This window comes from Haematobia irritans, chromosome 4 (genome assembly GCF_050003625.1).
Source record: "Haematobia irritans isolate KBUSLIRL chromosome 4, ASM5000362v1, whole genome shotgun sequence".
Taxonomy (NCBI): domain Eukaryota; kingdom Metazoa; phylum Arthropoda; class Insecta; order Diptera; family Muscidae; genus Haematobia; species Haematobia irritans.
Genome location: NC_134400.1, coordinates 221964007 through 221989402, shown reverse-complemented (window position 1 = coordinate 221989402; position 25396 = coordinate 221964007). Strand labels below are relative to the sequence as shown.

Here is a 25396-nt window from a genome sequence, read left to right as displayed (position 1 = left end):
CACAGATCGATCAAAACGGTACGGTCTCCAGTTACTTTTACCCTTAGCCTAATTCTGCTAAATTGTAATTTTTTCTTTATATAATCATTTAAAAAATATTAAAAAACACTTGAGAAAGAATAAACAAAAAAAAAACAAACTCAAAAAAATATATATAAAATAAAAATAAATTGTTATTGCAAAAAAAAGGACAAAAGGAATATTGAAAAAAATTAAATCAAGGAATAATATAAAGACATGAACAAATGATAAACTCCAATTAAAAAATTATATAAAAAGTGTTAAAAACAAACCCCCAACAGTGTTGCCAACGATATTAATTATTTTGTTTTTCTCTGGCTTTATTTCAAGATTTATTTATTGGATCTCTAGAACGTAAACATATTTAAATTATTTACCTGTGATTACCTTGTGTAAAATTGCTGAAACATGGCGCGTGCAGTTTTTTGCATGGTGAGTGAACAAAATTACAAAAAAAAAAACTACACACAACAACAACAACCCCTTAAAGGATACATACATATACAAAAGTTATTGTTAAATGGAATATTTGGACGCTGAAAACAAAGGATATAAAGACTAGTAAATCAAATTAAAGTTAATTTCGTAACTCCTTAGCGATTTGCGAAAAAAACTTACGGACAAAATTAAGTGTAAATTTTGATATAATTCATTAATGAAATATCTCAAGAGCCTAAAAAGTGATATCCAATACCCAGAGAATGTATAGAAATACTGTATCAAATGGATAAATTTCTATCTGTAGAAAATTTAAGCGAAAAGAGGATTATTCCAGGTTTTCACATAGCCCTTTAAAAATCGTCATTAGCAAAAATTTTCAAGTTTTGTATTAAGTCTAAGGCTTTTTCATTAGGGTTTTTTTGTCAGACGTTACTTCACACAGAATTTAAAAAGTAGAACATTTTAATCCCTCTATATTCGACAAAAAGTGTTTTATGCTTTTCAATAATGGTAATGTTCTCAATATATTTGCATTCTTAAGATTTTCAAGGCATATTAGTGATTGAATATACTGGAGGTACACTAAGATAAAAAACGTACATTTAGCGATAAAAAGTTATTCTTAGCAGTTTGGGGACATGTGTTATAAATTTGGGGACAAAACTTTAGATCTTGGTAATATTCGTCTTAATTATTACTTCTATGGATAGAGTTTTATTTTATTAGAACCTGAAAAATGCGAGTCGACAATAGTCAGATTATTCTCAAATTCATGGTTGTGTTTGACAGTTTGGGGACATCTACAAAATTTTAGGCACAATATATTAAATCTTTAGAAATATTCTATAGGACATTTTGACTAGAACACAGAGTTTAAAATATTTGAAATTAGAAAAAACGCAGAAACATTACATTACGATTTGATAGATTATGCTCAAAGATATGTTTCACATTGTTCTTATTTATATATGAGAACAATCTGCTAACATCCTTGTAGAAGACGTCGACCAGATACAGACTGGTAGAAAATATTTTTGATATTTTTGACTTTGAGGAATAATTTTTGAAAACATAAGAATTGTCGATCTAAAGTTTTCGGGTTTTAAGCCAGATGTACAATATATGTGGGAACAATTTGTAAAATTATTGGATATCTATAGGATCATTTTCGACAGCTATTTGTGACAGTAGAAATTAGCGAAATACGAGTAGGATTATTATCCAAAAATTTTGGAGATTGTTCCCATATACATGTTCCAGATTGTCCTTATAATTGTGAGGAGAATATATTGGAGGTACACTAAGATAAAAAACCTACATTTAGCGATAAAAAGTTATTCTTAGCAGTTTGGTGACATGTGCTATAAATTTGAGGACAAAATTTTAGATCTTGGTAATATTCGCCTTAATTATTAGTTCTATGGAAACAATTTTATTTTATTAGAACCTGAAAAATGCGAGTCGACAATAGTTGGATTATTCTCAAAATCATGGTTGTGTTTGACAGTTTGGGGACATCTACAAAATTTTGGGCACAATATATTAAATCTTTAGAAATATTTTATAGGACATTTTGACTAGAACACAGAGTTTAAAATATTTGAAATTAGAAAAGACGCAGAAATATTACATTACGATTTGATAGATTGTGCTCTAAGATATGTTTCACATTGTTCTTATGCTATATGAGAACAATCTGCTAACATCCTTGTAGAAGACGACGACCAGATACAGAATGGTAGAAAATAGTTTTGATATTTTTGTCTTTGAGGAACAATTTTTGAAAACATAAGAATTGTAGATCTAAAGTTTTCGGGTTTTAAGCCAGATGTACAATATATGTGGGAACAATTTGTAAAATTATTGGATATCTATAGGATCATTTTCGACATCTATTTGTGATACTAGAAATTAGCGAAATACGAGTAGGATTATTATCCAAAAATTTTGTGGATTGTTCCCATATACATGTTCCAGATTGTCTTTATAATTGTGAGGAGAATCGAATAACATTTTTGTACGAATGGGAAAAGTAGGAACTTAATGATTCAGACATGGTAGATAAGGGTACGTGCTACAATTGATTAGATAAATAGCTTTGGAAATATGATAGTTACTTTTCAAATGGTTTAGAAGGATTTCGGAATTTAGAATTTAAAACTTTGAAAAGCATTTTGGAAATCAGGATCAGGATTTATACACAAAAGCTTAACCATTTTTTTTAGTTTCGAAAAATAGGGGAGAAAGGATTTATTTCATTAATTTGGAAAGGATACAGCGGCTCATTATTGTACAAAAGAAAAAAGTAGGACTATTTATACACACCACCGTAGTGTAATGGTTAGCATACCCGCCTTGCATGCACAAGGTCGTGGGTTCGATTCCTGCTTCGACCGAACACCAAAAAACACGGTGGATTATCCCACCTCAGTAATGCTGGTGACATTTCCGAGTATTTCAAAGCTTCTCTAAGTGGTTTCAATGCAATGTGGAACGCCGTTCGGATTCGGCTATAGAAAGGAGGTCCTTTGTCATTGAGCTTAACATGGAATCGGGCAGCACTCAGTGATAAGAGAGAAGTTCACCAATGTAGCATCACAATGGACTGAATAGTCTAAGTGAGCCTGATACATCGGGCTCCCACCTAACCTAACCTAACCTATTTATACACAGACATTATTTTGCGCTATTCCATTTTTTTATTTTCGGTTGTATTGCAAAAATTGTAACGATTCACACAACAAGAATGTCCATCGTTAAATTGATGCTAAATTCAACTTATTTTTATGGTTTTTTGGTTTTAAGGAAACCAATGCAAGTATGTCTCAAATATTTTAGGAGTTATGTGTGAATTTTGGTACAATTCACAAAAATAGTAAAAATGGAATACTGTACGTTGGACATTGTCATGATTTGGCGCCAATTATTCCAATTTCATAAATCGTAGTACAAATTCATACTAGATCATGTTTTGTTTTAACAACGCATTGTGGAAATCTTACATAGTGCAGTACTGTTTAGTTCAATTTACGCACGAGGTAGTCCATTGTCCCCATTACTTTTTTTAGTAGAAAACCTTGCAGAACGCTATTATGAATAGAAATCTTTTTATTCGTTACATAGGACTATATCAAAAAGCGTATCTTCTTTACAATGTTGGCTTCTGTAAAAACTTATTCAGTCACTCGTAGTCAGTCAAACTTAGGAGAACATTAATTTCCACAAAGTCGATTATTCTTTCTAAATAAATTGGAGACCACATTTTCATTGACTTGAATACCAAATGAGAACAAAATTGTAAGTTTGATTATATTTTCAAGAAGAAACTGAAAAAAGTTGTGAAGCTACATTCATACATCATAGATTTCATGAGCAAGAACATTGCCTTCGTATTATTGTCGAAAATTCACACAGGTATAACTTGCTTCTATTTTTATAGAGAATTTAATACCAAAATGAAATACCATTTGACATTTCTTGAGTAATTTAATGAATGGCTTTCCACTTAATTCCCATTATGTCCATATTATACACCTGATTTGTAAATACATATTTTGCAAATCATGTTCAAATTATGTGTGTAAACATAGCTGGTGTAAATGTCAATGAATGAATATTCTCCACAATGATGACGAATGATTTTTGCAGCCCCAACGCCCCTCACAAAATATTGTGGTATTTCAAAAATGTACTCATTTTCAATATCTCAATTTCATTCAATCGTTTACAAATATTTCGAAATTCCAATTCTGACTCAAACCTCGACGACAACACAATGAACTCATATGCAAAATGATTTGAGTTTATTTTTGAAAATATTTTTTCTTATTTTATTATTAGAAGATCAAGTATTTACTGGTTAATTAGCAACTTGAATACTCATTTCAATCTAATGAGGCTGGTGCCAACTGACACCGATAGCTGGTGATTTCAACACCAGTCCATCTAAGCAGTTAGTTGGTAGGCAAGCCGGCAAATAAGCCATCGGATCCAAGTGTAAGCCTACACGTTCTCCCAAGAGAATTGGATGGCTGGAATAACTGGGATTTCATGGGAGAAGTTATGATTTAGTCTGGTAAATGCAATCGGTCTTGAATTAAGGTGAAACCACAGCAACCCACGCACTGTCCGGTTTTATAAATTGTCATTTATTTGTCAATAAATTAATGGGCATTGCTTACCACAAAAGGGAAGACTTTGAACGATGAATCAAATGACATTAAGAACTCTTAAAGAAGGAGTTGTTTTGTTATTCTGTTTTTAATAAAAACGTGTATTCATGTTTGCATACTTTTCAAGGTCATTCAACATTTCAAGCCACAATTCAAATGCTACCTATAAAAGATAAATTCTAAATGGTCTTCTCACTAATGCTTTACACTTGTAAAAAATCTATTTCGAGTTGATTCAAATGTGGAAAAGCACATAGTAAACAGATGCCCCCTCCTCCATCACTTCCTCATTAATATTTGTGCTTCAAATTTAAACACTTAAATAGATTTAAAGTTGCTTATTTATATTTGAAGCTCAAACATCTTAAAAAATAATACAGACTCTTGAAGTTTGTTTTCCTAACACTGACTTCAAGAGCTAATGCTTCATTTAAATTCACTCCATTGTTTGTCCACCCAATTTTTAAATTTTTTATATGGTTCGGCTCAAATGCCTTGTGGGCCATTGCAAATTGTAACGAATTTGAAATTTTGGAATATATTTCAATTTTAGAAACTTTGGTTGGCATTTGTATTAATGACCCATTAATGGCAAAATTATTTTTTTTGTTGCTTCTCTTGTTTGTCCTACCTACAGTGACCAAGATGATGTTGTAAATTTCAAAACTGCGGCAAAAGATCTCTAAACAAAAGCGTTATTATGTTAATCTCTGCAATGTCTGGCAATTCATTTGGTGACTGCTCTACCTTCGCATCTCCATTTGATGGAGAGAGTTTCACTTTTTTTCATTTGGAATATGAAATAAAAGCGAAATATCTGCATTCGTTTTCTGTCTGGCCAAAAATGAGTTGGAAACCTAATTTTTATTCAATTCCATCTCCAAACAACCAATATAGATGATGTCATTTGTCAGCGATTGGTTTGAGATGATTGGCTATATGGTATTTATGACAAGATTTTTACATAAAATATCTCTTGAGAACGAAATAGAATCTACAAACAAGAAATGGATAATCTTTTTCCCTTTTAGCTGTTGTCATTTAAATTCTCATTTAAGATAGAACCAAAATGGTATAAAGTAGACCAAATTGTATCGTACACTAGCTCAGCAAAAAGTGTTTTAATTGAAAGTACTTCAGATGACTTCCATCCTATGACAAGCCCATGCATTGCTTCTGATCTGATTTTACGCAATTTTTTTTTTTTGGATCCAAGCAATACATTTTCATTGGGTGATTTTTTCAATCGTATTTTATCTTTGGCTATCTTTAAGGGTCTTTGGTCACAATAAGACGTATTCTTTAGCATTAAATAATCATTAATAGTAACGACAATCGACTTCATTAGCGTGAAAAAGAGCCATAAAATCAATGCCAACATGTTATTTTTATGGCAATTACCGTTAGAGCCATAGGTGTCAAGTTTTATGTTTTATCTTTTAATTTTTTGCTAATAAAATACCTCCAACCAAGATTGCATGTATGTCTCTTCTAACTAAATTGTACCCCATAACAAATAACCGGATATTCGGTTTCAATTAAACAACAATGTGTTCTTTTCTTGCGATGTGATTTACTTTACAACCTAAAGAAAGCGCCAAATTTAGATTGTTGTTGTAGTAATAGTCAATTAAAGTTCAATCTCATGATCTTTGCTTTCCTAACAACGAAGATATATGGTCTGGGGCTAACAATCATCTCATTATACAATCTAACATCACATGGGACTTTAACCCATTTCTTCATTATCGTTTAATAACAAAAAGGAAATCCACAAAACATTTGAGATGCGAACTTTAATTGAAACCAATCACGAAAAAGAACAATAATTTCATAATTCGTAGTACAGTGAAAACTGATAATCCGGTTATTTATTGGGAAAAAATCCGAATAAAGAAAAAAACGCTAACGATAATTCCATTAGGCATATCGCATTACTTGAAGTGGTAGCGCCCAATCAATGATGTTTAATGGTTATAAAACCTGTTCATATGTTCTAAGAGCATCAGCACTTTAACTATTCAAAGAATTAAAAAAAAAAACTAATGGATGTTTGTAGTTAATTTTCTACAGTAAGCATGGTGTTCACCCAAACCCAATAGTGCTTGAAACCCCCCATAATTAATTTAGCTTGGCCTAAATCTTGTAAAATTGTGGCACACTTTATTCCCTCTTAAATTTTTTTATTCCACTTTACATTTTTTGTCATAATGTGTATACCTTTATGTGAATTGCATAAACTTCTTCACTTGCCTTCCCTATTCCCCTTAAATAGGATATTGCTTATATCCGTGGAAGCTCTAGCTTTGCATACCAATCGATTTGGGCAATTTTAAAATTCTGCTAGTTTGACTTACCTATGTGACAGTTCTCGTATTTCTAAATATTTGTAAATAAATCGTAATTGACTCTTAAGTGGAATATTTTATGTACATTTGAAAATCCATAGAATTTTAAAGCAGTCAAAAGACCACAGAACAAAAAAATATACCACATATCGTTTCTTTGGATGAACGTGATGAGATAAGTGGCAACTGATGAAATTATTTTGGTTAACTCTACTTTTACGGGCCAAACACAGGGAAAACCCAATTTAAAAAATACCTTTTGAATATAGAGTAAAAGTTCAGTTATTTTGGCTTCATTACTCTGGACCTACTTGACTTGTTTATTTATTACCAATATAATAGAAATTTCTGTATTTTCTTTTAAATTAGAATATTGTGATTTATAGAAGTTTCTACTTTTTGAGAAATTCTGTTTTTTGTTTGGACCATTTATTATTTCTGTTGGGGTGACATCATCTCATTCATTCATCCATGACTCCATTTGAAATTTCCAAATTTGTCGTTTGCCGTCTTAGTCGCTCTACAAAATAGTTTAGTTTTTTATACCTTTCGAAGATAGTTATTTACCAATGATGATGATGATGATCTGGTTTTCTAGTGATTTAGCATATTTTGGCATATTTTATGTGGGGCCAGACCTAGTCATTTAACCAGTAAATATGCGGATATGAAAAACATCTTTGCAAAGACGTTTTTGTTTTTCTTTTGTTAGCAAAAGCAAATCTAAATAAAACAATAACAGCGAAACCGGTATATGAGACTTTGTCTCCAAATAATATCTAAGGTAGTTATTCAGGCCTAATATAATTAATGCTAATTAATTCTTTTCTTATACGAATTTTTATTTTAAATAAAATCAAAATATGGATTTTGTATATGTATATACAATAACAAATGAAATTGATCAAATGGTGATAACGATGCGCTCTCTTAGCATCTAAAGTAGAAACTTGTAAAGAGATCATGAAATCCCTTAATGCAGGCCTTTGAACTTGCTAATATGGTGAGCTCTCTCAAACTGTAAAAGAGAAGCTTGTAAATTACTCCTGAAATCTCTTTAAACTCAAATCATGGGTTAAGGAAATTCCCATACTGAAATTTATATTTAAAAACAATGGCCTTCAAAATCTTTGTAGGCATTTTTGTATTTTTTGCAAATCAAGTAATGAACAAGTTTGAGACAAAGAAAAATATGTAGGAAGCCTTTATTTCATTTCAGAGGGCTATATGAAAGCGAAATTAACGAAAAAAAAAAGAAACTTAATTATTATCTAAACCTGTTGGCAAAATCCAATAACTGCATATTACTGCTTCTTTTGGAAGATGACACTCAGAATTGAGTGTTTTTTTTTTAATCACCCTCCCCTCTATGCATTTTAAGTCTGTTGTAAAGTTGCAGTGGCTATTTTACCTTAACCGTTGTCATTCATGACAATCATGGCGATGGCCTATAGATGGCCAGTTGACCTTCTCCACCAAAAAATTGCACAGTGCAATTAAAGGTGGAAATTTATCGGTGCGTAAGACATATTCACATAAATTTTAAGGTTGGCTTTATTTAGTAAATGCATCAGTATGAAAAATGTAAGCATTAACATTCTACAATGTGGCTTGAGTTTGCCTATATATTTATTTTTTGTTATTAATAATGGAGTTTGTTGTTTCCAACACATTCTGAAAACTGCATAAAGAAACTTGTTATGATAATTACTATGGGTTCTTGAGTAGTTTTGGTATTTTAAGGCAAATGATTTTTATACTCATCTTTGTTTAAATGCGATATCATAAATATGTCAACTCAATAGGCTGTTTAGATGACACATTATTTAAATGTCATATAAAATAGATAACAATTATTGGGGTTTTCCATAGTTGGTTTAGTTTGTATTTGATTTGTTTTCTTTCGTCTCCATAATATTTCCATATATTGGCTGGCTAACCTGAATACGATTTAAACAATTCACTTGTTGTTAACTTCTTTGAGCATTCAAAAAACGCATCAATATATCGATCGAAATTGTTGTACGATCCATTTATTTGCATTTGTTCACTTGACTGGCCAAATTATTCACTTAAGTATTAAGATATACAATATTGTATACCATTTGTATATTTTTCTTCTTGTTTGATATTAAAGAGTTAGCTTTGATACTTTAACACTTGACGGGCCTTTAGCAATATAATGTTTTTCTGTGGGTTATTGATTATTGATTTCATCAATTTAATGGGAAAGCATGAGATAGCCATAGACATAGGAACATAATAATATTTTTGGAAAAAAATATATGTCAAGGTCATTTAATATACGCTATATAAAATGGAAATTAACAGGCCCTAAAAATTTTTTTAAACTAGTAAGAAAAAAATAATTATTGATATTTCACGAATATTTTCGAAGGAATTGAGGGAGAAGAGAAAACTTTGCTTGTATACTTATGAATACTTTCCTTTGAATATTTCTCTTAAAATGCCGTTTGTGAATTATTCATTTGCCACAAGTACTTAATTTAACATACCTTTCTAAAATCATAATGATTTATTTTTAATGCATTTACTCATTTACTTGTATATTCAAATTGAATGCTTCTTTAATTTAATATAAATAAATCAAAATGTCAATGCCAAACGCATACTCAAACACGAATTGCGATGATGATAATGAAGCTAAATGACAATTTTTTTTGGGGATGTTATTGGTATGTATGTGCGTTGTTTCGTATTTAAATGTCAAACAAGTTTTTTTTTTTCTGAATATCCAAATTATCAATTGTTTTTTAATTAACAATTTATTTTAGAGAGGGATAATTTTACAAAATTTATTTTTCCGTGAAAATTTTATAAATATATGAAAGATTTTGAACTAAAAGATTTGAAATGTATATATGAAGACTGAAGAAAGCAAATGCAAACATAAACTGAAAACTATTCTAATCTCTTCAATCGTTTTACGACGAGGTAAAAAAAAGAAATATAACATTTCAAAACTATTTGAATTCTAACTATTTTCCAGCATTGAGGTGAAGAGTTAAGTTTTTCTCTTTGAGAGACCCACCACACGAAGTGTTTCTCTCACAGTTAACCAGTGTATGGAAAGGTGGCTCAAAATAAGTCGCAGGCATTTCTGGTATAGAGAGAGATAAAATTGGAGATCGCACCAAGGGTATGCCAACGTACCAATAACGATTATCAGACCATACCATTAGAGAAAAATACAATAAAAACCTAATCAATGTTGGTACTAATTTAAAACACCGCTATACAGGAGTAAAAATAAAATGTAAATAGATTTCCTTTTAACGTTTGGTCTTTGTAAACTCAGTGAAAATCTTGAAAGTAGTAACTTAAATGTCAGTGAAGCCATTAATTATGGTCACGGAAGTTTACTTCACCTTTTGCATAGCAATGGCACTCACAGTGCATTCATAATTACTGTAAAATATATTCTGACTCTAACAAGGACATTATGAATATCAATGGTTTTGAGCATTGCCTACACCCTCAAAAAAAATCGCTTCTTTAACATATGTTCCAAACATATTTTGCAGGAAGCACATATATTATTGCATACTGCCGAAACATTAATATGTTTGTTTTATGTGAACATATTATATGTTTGGAAGCATTTTGAGCCAAAAATATTATATGCTTGGAAGAATTTTTCCCAAACACGATTGTGCATTCCCTAACATACTCGTAATTTTCACTTCCACGAAATTTTTTAGTTATTGGCACCTTTCTCTGTAATACAAATAATGTTGAAGAAATTATTCACTTTTATAATTTTTTGTAAATTTTACCTTTCGCCTGCACGGAGAATCGAACCGAGGACCATACAGTTTGTAAGCCAACACACTATCCACTGGGCTACGTAGCTGTTATAGTCACCAGTAGATAATTATCGTTTTAAGTTACATTTATATAGCATAGTTTGCAGCGCCCACGAGCCCATGCAAACATAACATTATTTAACAGAAACATACATTTGTTTGCCACGTGGAGCAGTGGTTAGCATGTCTGCCTTGCATGCAAAGGGTCGTGGGTTCAATCCCTGCTCCGATCGATTTTTTTTTTTTTTTTTTTTTTTAATTTACACATTCATATTTATACTATATTAATTTTTTTAAATGAAACATCGAAATGTGCGTTATTAAAGATTTATAGTCAGTAACAGTGCTTGATATAAACGAAATTGAATGATTTTTGGATAAAATATAATTTTTTTTTTGCAAAAATAACAATCTTGTAATAAAAAACTGTTTTTGTACAAAACTTTAAAATTTGGAAGGAATTCAAAAACTAACAAAAGAAGAACGTGGAGTCGAGTATAAACATACATACATAATTTTATAATATAAACATAAATTTATTTAGGAGTGAACAGTTTTTTACTAGCATTTAACACCATCGCTCTAAAATTCCTTTTATTTTTCTTTAATAATTCATTTTAAAGAAAATAAACTTTTTAAATTGTTTTAGCTGTAAAAGTCGAACTTAATGCCAGCTTTTATATTTGATGGTGTCCGTCAACTCCTCGTGGACTACTTTTTAATAAAGTGAAACTAAACTTTGTTTTTTTACATTTTACTGTGTAATTTTTCACTATTTCCTCCTTATTTCATTTTACCGTCCCAACTCTAAAAAGAGTATAGTGCCCTTTCGATATTTTTATGAAGACCCCTGATTTCTTTTAACGAACCAAGAAAAAAATAATGCCAAAATGATAAACAAAACACATGTCCACACATACATAAAATGCTGCTCTCAAGGCGAAAACATAAGCTGTTTGTTTTTCAAATGTCTATTCTCTTGGTTCAGAATGTATATTCTCTTTATTCAAATTAATTAATATTTAGACTTAAACATATCAAATTTTTGGCCTTATCATAAAACAGTTTTCCGAAACAACATACAAGCGGTTTCACAGAAATTGTTCTCTTTTGACTCTTTTGCTGTGTTATATTGATATCTTTCGTCAACTCTCCCGGTTTCCATCTCTATTTCTCTCTATACTCTCTCTGTCGCTTTGAATAAAATATCACAACATATGTATGTTTAGTTGAAATTTGTAAATTTATATATGTTTGTATTCACACATATGATTTTTATGAAACATTCATGCCCCAAACATAATATATTCTAACATATTAACATAGATGTCCCAAACATTTAATGTTAGTTTAGGAAAATTACATGTTCGCACTTAAATATATTGTGGTTTAAAATCGTGCCCGAAACACATTTTGTTTATATAGGAACATATGAAAAACATATTTTTCTAACAGTGTACATACCCATAATATCTGCCAAAATATTTCATCTTTGAAACAACAATAATACTCTCTTAGTTGCTTCATAAAGGCTTTACTAATGCGGAGAGTAATCAATCACTACTTGTAAATCACCTACTTGTATGTGATTAATGTAATATGGGTGTAGATGTGTTTGTATCTCTGCATCTGCCTCAGTATGTGGGTATTTGCGTAAAATATCTATCCCAACGCCTCTGCAGGTTTTAGTTTTAACGGCTGACAGAGCAAATATTCGGAAACAGTGTTGAGAAAATCTGTCCGCTATTTTAACCGCCAGTAGAATTTCTTAATATCTTACCAATGCTTTGAGTAGCTTAGGATTAAGTAACATTGGGCAAGAGATATTTCATTTGGCTGTTTTTTTATTTGGAGTTCATCAAATGTCAGGCATATTTGAGCGATTGACGTACGCATATGAATAAGTCTTGTAACACTTTTCTGACGCGTTTTTTGGTATTTCATTTAGTTTTTTTCATAATGCTAGACAACTTCTTAGTTTCGGATTTCCAAACATTTGTCTATGTCCAAAACGTCAAATGATTTGGCGATTATTTGTATGACTTTTTTTTTATAGTATGACAAACATTTATGTGTGTGTGTGTGTAATGAAAAGAGTTGGAGAGTCTACGTCTCATTTGCCATGAAGAGGCCAGAAAATCGTGATATTTTTCAAACAACTCTACAAAAGACAGGGGGCGTTCACACCATTGAACTAAACAACTAATCTGCCATAAAAATATAATTCACTTAGGCCTGATGTCAGTTTTCATAACATGTTAACCCAAAAAAACAATCCCAGCGGTTAATATGGCTTCAAAGATTTTTGACATTTTCCCAAAATACAAAAAAAAAGTCTGAACTGATGCTCTCCATGACCCAAAGATATTTGATATATACCGGACACACACGGGCCCGTGCACATGATTTAACGGTTTCGCTTTTGTTGTTCGATCCATAATTAAAACCACATTTACTTTGGATCACAAACAATAGCTTCCGCCTTAAATTATGGATGTCTGTCTGGCACATTACCTACTGCCACCACCAACTGTAGGATCTACTGATAAGTGAGTGATGACGATATTAGTTGAGCGAATCCCCAAAACCATCAGTATAAAGTCTAGAGTAAGGAAAGCAAATTACTGCTAATCTAACCTTAACCCAATCGATGAGACGTGCGGTGCGACATATAATCATGCGTTGATGTGGCAAACTCACACGCACACCCAAAATAAAGCTTAGTGGTATTTTGGGGGGGATTAATTGCAATGAAATAACCACAAAAACGACCAGACTTTTAACACGCCCTTTAACAATAGAAACTACTTTACCGGCTAGCCATAGTCGCCATGGCTATGGAGGATGGTTGGGCGGACGGACAGTCAATGAGTAAACCACAACCATAGAAACCTATACACTTTACCGTGTTATACGCCTTGTCAGTCAGTCTGTTGTTTAGTCTCTGTCACTCAATTTAGTGGGTTTGTATGATGGTTGGTGCCACCTAAGGTTAGAACTGGCATTTTGATGAAATTTCATGTTTGAGAGAAACCACAAACATGGAGTGTGTGCCCCGCTTGAGAGTCTTCGAAGACTTGCTTATTGTTTGACACTTCATTAATTAAATGAAGCTGTCAAAATGTTTAATGTCTCTTGGAAACCACTCATTCCACCGAAATCTAATTCACCTAGAATTTTTGTTTTATGCAAATTTATTACTTGATCCCATGGAATATCAATCGAATTTGTTATGGATTGCTTGCTGATTAAAATTCTATGATTGGTGATTTGAGGGGGGTTTTGATTTCAAGGCTTTCTGGCACATCGCTTTATATTTCTGTGTGTTTGTTTATGCAATCACCTGCCTGGTTATCACTATGGGATATATGGTATCAGATTTTAGAGGAGATAATATTTGATAAAATTGAAAAAAGGCTCGTTGCAATAGAAAATTGATGTGTGCAAAAAAGAAACATATTTTAGATCTTTAACAATTACTATATTGACGACTTAGATCTTGGTGTAAGGATTTTAGAAATGTTTTACAGCCAGGATGGAGAAGGAACATTTTATGATAATGAAGGGTTTATACATAAACTTAAATGGATGCCACAAATATAGCATAACTTTATCATACCTGATGAACAAGAAATTTTTCAAATGATCGTCGAAACTTTTTTCCATGTAGTACTACATATATAAAAATACTCAATTATCAGATATCACATCATTGGATTTAATTGCTACTTACACACAAAGTCGGTTAACATCAAAGATGTTCAAAGAAATTAAATTAATTGCCCCTCATGGCTTTTGTAAAGAAGAAATACTTCAACCCATAGTGCATCACATTACAAATTGATTGGATGATCAAAGAAGCGTGGCTAAAACTATGATGGTGATGATTGCTTTCAAAATGCTTTGGCAATAGTGTAACCGATTTAAAGATTTTCAAGATACACACAAAATAGTTTTGTGGTTAGGGTTTGCCAAATGTCATCTACGCAAATGCGTTTTTGCTTTGAAAAAGAAACCAAAAAATAATAGCTTAAAAAATCTTTGTATAAAATTGTTGATAGACCAGTCATGGCAAAATGAGAAAAAGCAACAAATTAATTTACATATTCATTAGAAAACAGAAAAAAAACCTAGACATATATAATAAAAAATCTCAATAAAAGCGAATTGCCAATATCAGCTGAGTAGATAAAAAGAAGAAGACTACAAATTGAGTGCAGTATGACATTTAGCAGTTAAAGATAAATTGGCCAGAAATAAAAAGCAAAGAAGTTTGTATTACAAATGAACCGGATCCTAGTCAGAGAAATAAATTTGCTAAATTTAATAACTAACTAGAAATTTCTGAAACGATATTACGAAGGGAGGCTAAGAGTTGTTTAGAATATTGAAAACAAGAAATATATTTTTTTTAATTATATTAAATAATATAACAAAATAGAAACAACAGTAATTTATCACTAATATGGACAATGTTTAACACAGAACAAGAAATACTGCACTTAAAGACTTCCGATTATTTGTATAAGATTAGAATTTTATTATTGCATTCTTTATCAATGATTTATTGGGTAAAATTGTTAAGACGATAGTGTTAATTAATGCAATTATAATTATCACAATATCAAAATTTTTAGATAAACAAATTTTATGTTTGAAGTTTCCACATTTCATTTTATTCTATTACTTGCTCTATTTGGGAATGTTATTTGTTTTAATAATAAATTTAAAAACTTGTTTTGTGAGTACAACTTTGTAACGAAAGCGCTTGGAGAATTTTTCATCTTAGACAAGGTCATTTATAAGGCATTTTTATAGCCTCAGAAAAGATCTAACAGAACATAATACAAAATTCCAAGAAATATTTCTATAAGCAAATATATAAAAAACTTGTTCTCAAAAAACGTAAACAGAAACAATGTTAATTGTGTCTTGAATTAAATCATAGTTTAAGGAGAAACCAATTTATATAATAGTTTGATATGTGATCAAATGGGAATTCATTTTGAAATAAACTAGTTTTTGTTGTGAAAAAGTATTTTATATGTATATATTTTAGAGATAATTTCAAAACTTCTTATTTCTTTTAAATTAATTATATATTTTTTCTATCTTTTCTTCATTTGACAGGCCATCGCTTGCATTTTAGTGCAGAGCGCTATTTCTGTTAAATTAGATTCAGAAAATCGTCGTCTCATTCTTGACATTAAAGATCAAAAGACGACGAATAAGCAATATTATTCGTCAAACTTTGACACAAGTAAGTAAAAATAGTTCGTTTTTTTTCTATTTTAACTAAATGATATATTCAAACATTACCGTCACCAAAATCCCCAACATCCATCCCTACCCTAAAAATTAATACAATCCCTTCATAAAATCAAATTTTATATTTCCCTCATAAATGATCATAACAAAATTTTGTTTTCTTTTTTTAGTAGAGAAAAAAATTAAAATAATTAGAAAACCCAAATGTTTTGTTTCGTAGATATATTATTCACTTCTAGTCTTTGCTCTCTATCTCTATAGATTTTATGTAACCACCTCTATCCTCTAATATATGTTTTGTCATTAATAAATGAAAACCCCTCAAATCCCTAAAGATCCCTCAAATAACCTTGTATAAAAGATTAAACGCCTTAACGTACATTTTCCCCTCTTTTTATATACGATTTTATTATTTTCATTTTCTTGTTATTCTATTTAGAAGTTTGGCATTTTTATAAACTATTTTAACCATTCATCATGATTTTAATAAATATCGAGAAAAAGTAGTAATTTATGCGTTCGAATAAATATTTAAATATATTAGTTAAAATATTTCCTTTATCATTTGAAAGTAGTATGTGTTCTCACATAATTTGTCTTTAATGCAAATGCGTGTCCTTAATAATAACAAAACTTTTGGGGTGAGAGAGATAATTCTCCACACATAATCATCCATATCGTAGTTGATTCTGTAGTAGAGTTTGTTTGTCTGTTTGTACTAGAAAACAAAAATTACATACATAGAGCCTATGTAAATGTAGACCGCCAATACGCTCTCCATATACTACACACACAACCACAAATTTCGAATATCAAAATATTTTAAACAATCTTCAACAGCAACAAAATTAAAATAACAGTTTTTTTCTAACCTGTAGCTTCACTACTAAACAAACGATAGAAAAAAATCATAAAAAATTTGAAAACCATTCAGCAGCAAAAAAACATTTACCAATAAACAACCAAATAAAAGCGCAAGCAAGCAAATAAAACGCTGTAGTGTAATCAATCTCAGTTATCAACCGTAATCGTCCATCTCCAAACTGATCGCCACAGATCGACTCGACTTGTAAATATATCCCCCTCCAACAGCTCTCCACCCACAAAATCTCCACAAACCAAAAAACAACTTGCCAGTATAATCAAACAAGCCAAACACTCTCCTCTCTCACTGTCTATTATTCTTACTCCTCCTATACTCTCACTCTCTGTCTTTAGTATTGTATTGTATATTTGTATGTATAATTTGTATGTCAGTGGAAGTTCTTAGTATTCGTACATAAACAAAAGCTTCGCATACTCATCTCCTATTCCTATTCCTCCCACACAAAATTCCTTTATTCCTTACTCCAACACCCACCTCCCTACCTTTTCTTACTACAACTATCGTCGTAATATGAATTATCAAGCACCTTGAGCTTAAAGAAGATCCTTCACACTTACGCTTGTATTAAGAGTTGCTTATCACCAAATATAATTAAAGAAAACACAATTGTAAAAATTAAAATATATCACGATGTATACCTATAGATTCATTCGGATAAAATAATTTCGGTTAAATGTATTGTGAAGCCTGAGTGAAGGATCTAATGAGCTCATATCAAATGTCTTCAGTATGCTGGATATACAGTGAACCCACCTCAAACACCCGGTATGAAATAAACCACTGAAGAAGCCTAAAAAAACACCCATAAATATTGTCTCTCGTGTGAAAAGAGAGTGCTATGCTCTTCAATTATCCCTTATCATTCTCTTAAACAAATTTCCCCATGTATCCTTATCCCAACGAAACCTAGTGCTTCCCTACCTTTCATAAAAGAATCCTTTATGCGAGCAGTGTTTTTCTCTTAATTTTTTTCAACCCCTTTTTTCTATATCCCTTAAGGTTAGATTAGTTTAGGTATTTAAATTTTTTGTTGTCATAGAAATTTCTAGGAATTGTGTCATGTATATACATAGGTTTTAATTTTATTACACTTGTAAATCCCAAACTTTTACACAATTTATCTAACTACTCCTCCAATCAAACAAAACAAAAAATCGAAAACATCCATGTACTTTTCAACACAATGTATCGCCTTAAGGCGCCTATCGTTACGGTTATGATATTGACAAGACTGGTAATTTCCATCATGAGACCCGTGGTCCTGATGGCGTTACATACGGCTGTTATGGTCACATTGATCCCTACAAAGTCCTGCGCGCTACCCACTATGTGGCCGATGCTCACGGCTACCGCACTGTAACACCTATGGAGCCTGTCGTTACCTATCCTCCCACCGACGATCCCAATGTTAAGTCTACTGGCGTACTCCTGCAATGGGATGAATTGTATTTCCCAATTGGTTGTGGGAAATTTGAGGGTGGCGTGAGACCAAATATACCTTTGATCTTCATCGAACAAGTACGTTCTGGACCACCCTCCTTTGGCAAAAAGGGAGAGGAGCATTCAATTAACAGAAACATGAAAAATATTTTTAAACTGCATACTGTCTTCTAGAATGGACAAAACACCGTTAAACCCGGATTCTCGAATACACCTGCTTTGGTATTTAAGGGTTCTGACCAGAAAAGTCCTCAAATTCACCGTTATGGTGATAATGGCAGAGGCAAGGGCCCTAGCCCCGCAGGTGCTGGCGGTACTGGTTTATTTGATACTGGCAAAGGACATACATTCGATCGCGCTCCCGGTGTACAGGCACCCTCGTCACATTCTGTGGCCGCTTTGAGGCCTGGTAACGATGGAAACTACAGTGAGCTAATATACAATTGCACAACATCAATGTGGTGACAAGATCTAGATCACCAACATTTGCTTGTGTTTCAGATGGAGGATCACCTGCATCGGCGCCCTACATTCATGTGTCTGGAGCTCAGGGAGGACATGGTGGATTTGGTGGTAATGGTGGTGGTGGAGGTTACGGAGGCAATGGTGGCTATGGAGGAAACGGTCCCAATGGGCCAAACGGTTCTCGTGGTCCTCCCGGACCATCTGGTCCTTCCGGCCCCCATGGTCCACCAGGTCCCAATGGTCCACCAGGTCCTCCTGGCCCAACAGGAAACGGACAAGGCTCGGGATCGGGAACCCCAGGAAAACACGGTCACAACGAGGGACATGGCAGTGGAGACTTGAGCGGCAGTATTCCAGCATACAGTCATCAGGAGGGACAGACGGCGACCGGTTTTCCTGGGGCCATCGGATACACAGAAGGTTAGCACAAGTTCTGCAAAAGCTTTATGCGATATAGAAAGAAATCGGAGCTTGGACACGCAACTACGCTTTCGGAATATAGCCACGCCAATTACGAACAGACTACGTAATGTACAATGTACGATTTTATGATTAGGGTCATTAGAGACATTTGTTTGTTTGAGTTCTAGGAATAAGAAATGCTTTAAGAATGCTTGCCGTGAATCCTGGATTATATGTACCCACCTACATGTTCTAACTAACAGCGAAGCACCACCAGCACACACACTCAATTCTATTCATTCATTATCTCTCCCGATACCCAACCTGTCCCAAAAAATAAACCTGTATTCCTTTCCAAATCCAAAATCTAAAACCAAGCTTCCCACATTCCCCAACCCAATTTCCTCCACACTAACCACAAAAAGTATACACATATATATATAATCAAACAAATCAAAATCTAACCGCAGCCGGACGCTACCTATCTATCTGCATATATATACTTCTATATAGTATAAACATAACGAACAAATATCGACCCACCAATATATGGCAATGTACTCTTGTATTTATTCGAAAGCGATTGCGATGCAAAACAAAATAAGAAAGCAGTTATTTCGAGCAGTGTGTATCCAAGCTCCAGATTTATAACTGTAAAACAATGAACAAAAATGTATTTCTATTTATTATTATAAGTACAAATAAAATGTATGTACTCTCAGTATATTTCTCTCTCGATATGAGTATTTTGATACTCAATTATAATGTACTCAAATCCAGTTATTTTAAGAACTTTTTTGTTTTATTTTCAGCTTTGAGAACAGAATTTAATTGTAAAACTCAATGACGAAAAAAATCACTGTATAGGGGACCAAAGAAACTCGTTATACATAGACTCAAATATATTAGTTGTCTCAGCTAGGGAATATTCAGGCACTGCAACAATACTTTTTTTTGTTTTTGCTCAAGCACACTCTTGCATATGAATACCGTTTTACCACTCTTCTTTTTCTCACTCTCTCTCTATATATATACATTATATATGTATCTATTTCTACTGTCTCTTTTACTGTCTATCAATCTTTATCTGCAAATGCAATATATTTTATCGATGGAATATATTATCGATATTTGGGATATACTCTTTCACTCTCCACTCTCCTGTGTTTTCTCAGCCTGATGTCACGTTTTTTTTAATGTTTCGTTGGCACAAAAGTATCATATGTTTATCTTCAAAGCACTTGAGGTCCTGATTTCGCACAAATAAAAAAACACAAAACCCATGAGCTTCTTCACTGATCTCTTAAAAATACACTCATACACATACATACTCCCACCACCAGCACACTTTCTAAGGCACCAGATTAAAGAGCACTCGATTATATGGAGTGATCCTATGTTTACCTCTATTTCTCTCTATCGACTTCTCCTTTCTCATTGTCTCATTCTCAACCATTATCATCTCTCATCATGGTGTTGGAAGCCTTTGAAGGACTTGTATTAATATATAAGCATTTGATAATAAAACAAGGGAAGGTAATATCATTAACATATTTTTGTTTGGTTTTTGTTGGCTTTTTGGTGATGGCTAGTAGCTTACGCTTATGGCTTTATTAGTAAATACTTATTTATTGAGTATTCTAAAATAATATTCGATTTAACGACGATGACTATTAATTTGTTCCCACCTCAGTTGTAGTAGTACTTAATCACATCACAGTTAGTTGTGAGTTAGTTATGTATGTAGTTACTTATCTAGAGTAGTTGATAGTTGAGTACCCAAATAACTATTGACCCCACCCCAAACACTTTGTCGTATTCACCCTAACCATGGCAATGTATTAATGTGATTTTTCCCCGTTTCTTTCTTTTATTGCCATTTGTGCATTTCCCCAATTTTAGGAAATGGTAATTATGAAGATGGAAGATATAAAGGTAAGTTTATCGAAAAATACACATTCTGGGTGAAAATGATGAGTAATATATCGCTGTATTTCGTTTACAGGAATTCAAGAGGGTAAATACTATCATGACAATTCTGGTAAATATGTACACATTGAAGGCCCAACTGGTCCACCAGCCCCACCATACGTGCACATAAGAGGACCTGATGGTGGTTTCGGTGGTAACGGCGGTGTAGGAGGACGTGGCGGAGGAGGCGGTGTAGGCCCAGGCGGTCCAGGAGGACCAAAGGGCCCAGGCGGTCCAAAGGGCCCACCCGGTAAATAGAAATAAAATGTGAAATTATTTTCAGAACTAACGATAACAATACCAATTGCTTTGTCCCATTTCCATAGGACCACCCGGACCACCAGGCCCACCTGGACCACCAGGACCTAAAGGACCCACTAAACCAGGCCCAGGCGGACCATACGGACCACCAGGACCCCCTGGACCTCCAGGACCCGATAGACCAGGACCATATGGACCACCTGGACCACCCGGACCTCCAGGCCCCACCAGACCAGGACCCCCAGGACCTCCAGGCCCCACCAGGCCAGGACCCCCAGGACCTCCAGGCCCAACAAGACCAGGACCTCCAGGACCTCCAGGCCCAACAAGACCAGGACCTCCAGGCCCATCACCATCAAACAAGGAATATCTTCCACCCAAGCCAGAAGATCCCAAATTCTCAACATACCAGAACAATGGCTATTTGCCACCAAAGGGTAACATTCCAAATAATATTAAAAAATTCGACTCATATTCTGTAGATGTAGTAGCTCCACCACCAACGAATACCAATAAGCAGACGACATCTTTTGTGTCCAATTATACACCAAATCAATATGATAATGACAAGACACAAAAGAAGGTCTCAAGCATCACTTCCACAAGCACCAAAACTTCTACTTCTTCTAGTACATCCACAAGTAGTAATAAGCCTAGTAGACCAAATCAAAATAATTACGATGAAAAAACCTTTAATCAAGTACTAACATATATTCCTCCTTCTTCTTCCAATCCCTCTCCCACACCATTCCAAAATCAACAACAAATCCAACCAAAAATTCCCACTTCCAATCAATTTGGCAACATCAAGGTCCAGCAAAACGCTACTGATAAGGACAAATACTCTAAGACCCACACAACAACAACGACGACGACAACAACCACAACCAATCAAAATTACGGTAATAACAAAAATTCAGGTTTGATTAACGAAAAGACGTATGTGACATCTACTAAACCCATCACCAATACGAATACATATACCACAAATACCAATACAAACAGGGACAGTGGAAAAGTGACCACATTGACGACGACAACGACAACGAACGCAAATAAAAACACTGGTTATATCGCTCCACAAACAGGAGGCTATGAAAAGGTAGTTACCACTTCCACTTCTAGTGGTAGTGGAGGCGGCGGTGCTACGGTCAATGGTAAAGTCTCTACCACTACGACCACATTCAATACAAATACCAATAGCTTCCCCGGCCAGGGTTTCCGAAAGGACACAGTTGTGGAAAAGGTTACCGGTAATTATATAGCCAACAGTGGTTATATAAACCGGGCACCTGAACAAAAGACCCAGACGTACACACAGACCCAGACGACGACCGCAAACAAAACCCCAACTTCATCGTCGACCTTTACACAAACACCCACTGTAACTGTTACAAACATTCCCAGCTCAGGTGGCTATATCAACAGAAGCCCCGAGCAAAAAACCCAAACTTATACACAAACATCCAAAGTAACAGAGGCCAAGACCTCGACAGTGGTTCAGAACAACAATCGGGGTACGGAACAAAAGACCCAGACCTATACACAAACTCCTGCAGTCACGGTGACCAAGACAACTACGACACAGACTCAAAACTATAATCGTGTACCGGAACAAAAGACCACCACATATACCACCACACAGACTGTCAACAAGACACCCACACTACAGACACAGAACGTCATAACCAATACCAATAGCTATAAAACACAACAGAATGTAACACCACGTCCCACTTCTCCCCCGTTTATTAAACAGACCACAGATAACTACTGTCCGTGCCTCGCTGATAAGGCTCATTCATCAACATCCTCCACTTCCTATCCTTCCAATCCTACCAAAACCACATCCTCCTTCAGCACAAACACCAACAGCAATCAATTCCAACAGCAATTCAGTACTACCGGCGGATTCGCTGGCCAGACTTACTTTGGTGGTATAATGAACTCCATGGCTCTTCTGCAACAAATACCCGTTGTTCCTCAAGTGCCCGGATATCCGGCCTTCTATCCACCGGATAAGATCCCTAAGGGTGCCATTGTGGCATTTATGCCAGTCATCATATTGCCCGAAGCAGCCCATGCCAATTGCCAAGAGAACTCTAACAAACAGTCATTCGATCCCCTTCCCTTGGGCGTCCAACCGGCCCCCATACCCTTCGGTTCTAGTTTGAATTCCATTTTCCCCACAGGGGCCAAAAAGGACCAGTGTATGTGCCCTTGCTCATGTACCCAAAATATTCCAGATCACAGCCATAAAAAGCGTGATACTGCAGCCGATGATGTACCATCGCAACCAATCACTGAAACTAAAACCGAAGAAATTGGATCGAATGCACAAGCGAGTAATAACGGTGGTGAAAACGAAGTGGCAGTGCCAGCATTAATTGAAAAGGTTGAAAAGGATTCCAAGACCGAAACTCTGTCCGAGAGTGGTGGTGGCGACCAACATGTTACAGCAGAGACCACAGCCACAAACGATACGACAATAAAAACAGAAACGACCGATTAACCCATACTGCCATGTTTGGGCATTAATCGTTGCCGAAGACGACCTAAAAAAGAAAATCGACATTTGAGTGAAGTTCCCGTTCACTGAACTCCTTCCAAATCCTGATACTCCCGTCTTCCTTAATCCCGTATCCTGTCAAACGTAACTGGTCATTCGCACACCCACATACCCCCATTCTCTCAGCACTCCATCCAGTATTGCGAGACAGTAGCCAGATCCTGTTATCCCACTTGGTCCTGCTCCCGAATCCAATCCTCACCCAAATCCCGAGAGATCCCGTACTAACTCAAATGTAATCAATAAAAGAAACAGTTAAGAAAATCATACTCACATGTAATCGCTCGCCTTGTGTAAATGTTCTCTTGTTTTTTTAATTTAACCATCATCAATTATTATTATTTTTGTTTTATTATTATTTTATTAAAATTTGTTACTAAATCTATTAAGTACTCGACGATTGAGAAAGAAAAGAAAAAAAAAATACAAAGATAAAAAACAACAACGAACCAAGTATACCAGCCAGCGTAAATGTTCAACGAATGAGCCGTAGTTGGCCACGAACCATTCAAGGTCAATTGGCCAATTATCGCCGCCGACAACCGCCATTGAGAAGGAGATTCTAGCTACTATCATTCTGTGCCTATCCTACCAATTATCGTATTTAAAAATTGTGAAATGTTGTTCATTATTGTCTACGTAATTGTATTTTTAAATATTATTTTTATTTTGTTTTATTATCATTATCATTTCATTTTTTTTTTAATTTCTAGTTCATAGTTTTTATTTAATGCAAAACAACAAAAAATCAAATATGCAAAAATACTTCATTAATAATGAAAGCGCAAAATCTTTTTGTTAATTTTTAAGAAAAAAAGATCCTTTTCTTTCCTAAAACGAAAAAATAAAAAACCCCCAAAAAAATAAATAAATTTTGTGAAAAATTTAAAAACAATATAAACAAATGTCGTTTCATTTTAGTTGAAAGGAAAACTTCTTAATAGTTAAAATAAATAGATAATTCCAATTTCCTTATAATTGGCATAGAAATAAGAAAATAACTAAAATCAGTTATCGAAGTTATCACTGAGTTAACACTCTAATGCCCAAGACGCCTTTGCTCTATGGGCGAAATCATGTTTTTAGCGGCAAAAATACTTCCCACCAAGTAAGCTTCACAAAATTTGGTGAGTAGATTTGTAGTTATAAACAAGTATATACGGCCGTAAGTTCGGCCAGGCCGAAGCTTATGTACCCTCCATCATGGATTGCGTAGAAACTTCTTCTAAACACTGCCATCCACAATCGAATTACTTAAGTTGCGGTAACGCTTGCCGATGGCAAGGTATTTTAAAACCTCCTAACACCATCTTCTAAATTGTATG

The 25396-nt window shown here is 33.9% G+C and overlaps 1 protein-coding gene across 9 annotated transcripts; it reads left to right on the top strand.

Moving 5' to 3' along the window:
* Positions 1–24976, top strand: frm (farmer). 9 transcript variants are annotated; one of them, XR_012722319.1, is made up of 8 exons: positions 1–64; positions 352–453; positions 15940–16069; positions 21173–21205; positions 21276–21491; positions 21568–21939; positions 22314–22404; positions 23262–23990. XR_012722319.1 is itself a non-coding variant. In XM_075308416.1 (7 exons), exons 2-7 carry the CDS (start codon positions 430–432, stop codon positions 23270–23272), a joined length of 786 nt encoding a protein of 261 aa, XP_075164531.1. In that variant the 5' UTR covers positions 1–64; positions 352–429; the 3' UTR covers positions 23273–23402. The 9 variants fall into 9 exon arrangements, 8 of the variants coding, with proteins under 8 accessions (XP_075164531.1, XP_075164527.1, XP_075164530.1 ...); XM_075308416.1 differs by lacking the exon at positions 22314–22404 and having other exon boundaries at positions 23262–23402; XM_075308412.1 differs by having other exon boundaries at positions 21568–22404; positions 23262–23402.
* Positions 24977–25396: the final 420 nt, after the last annotated feature.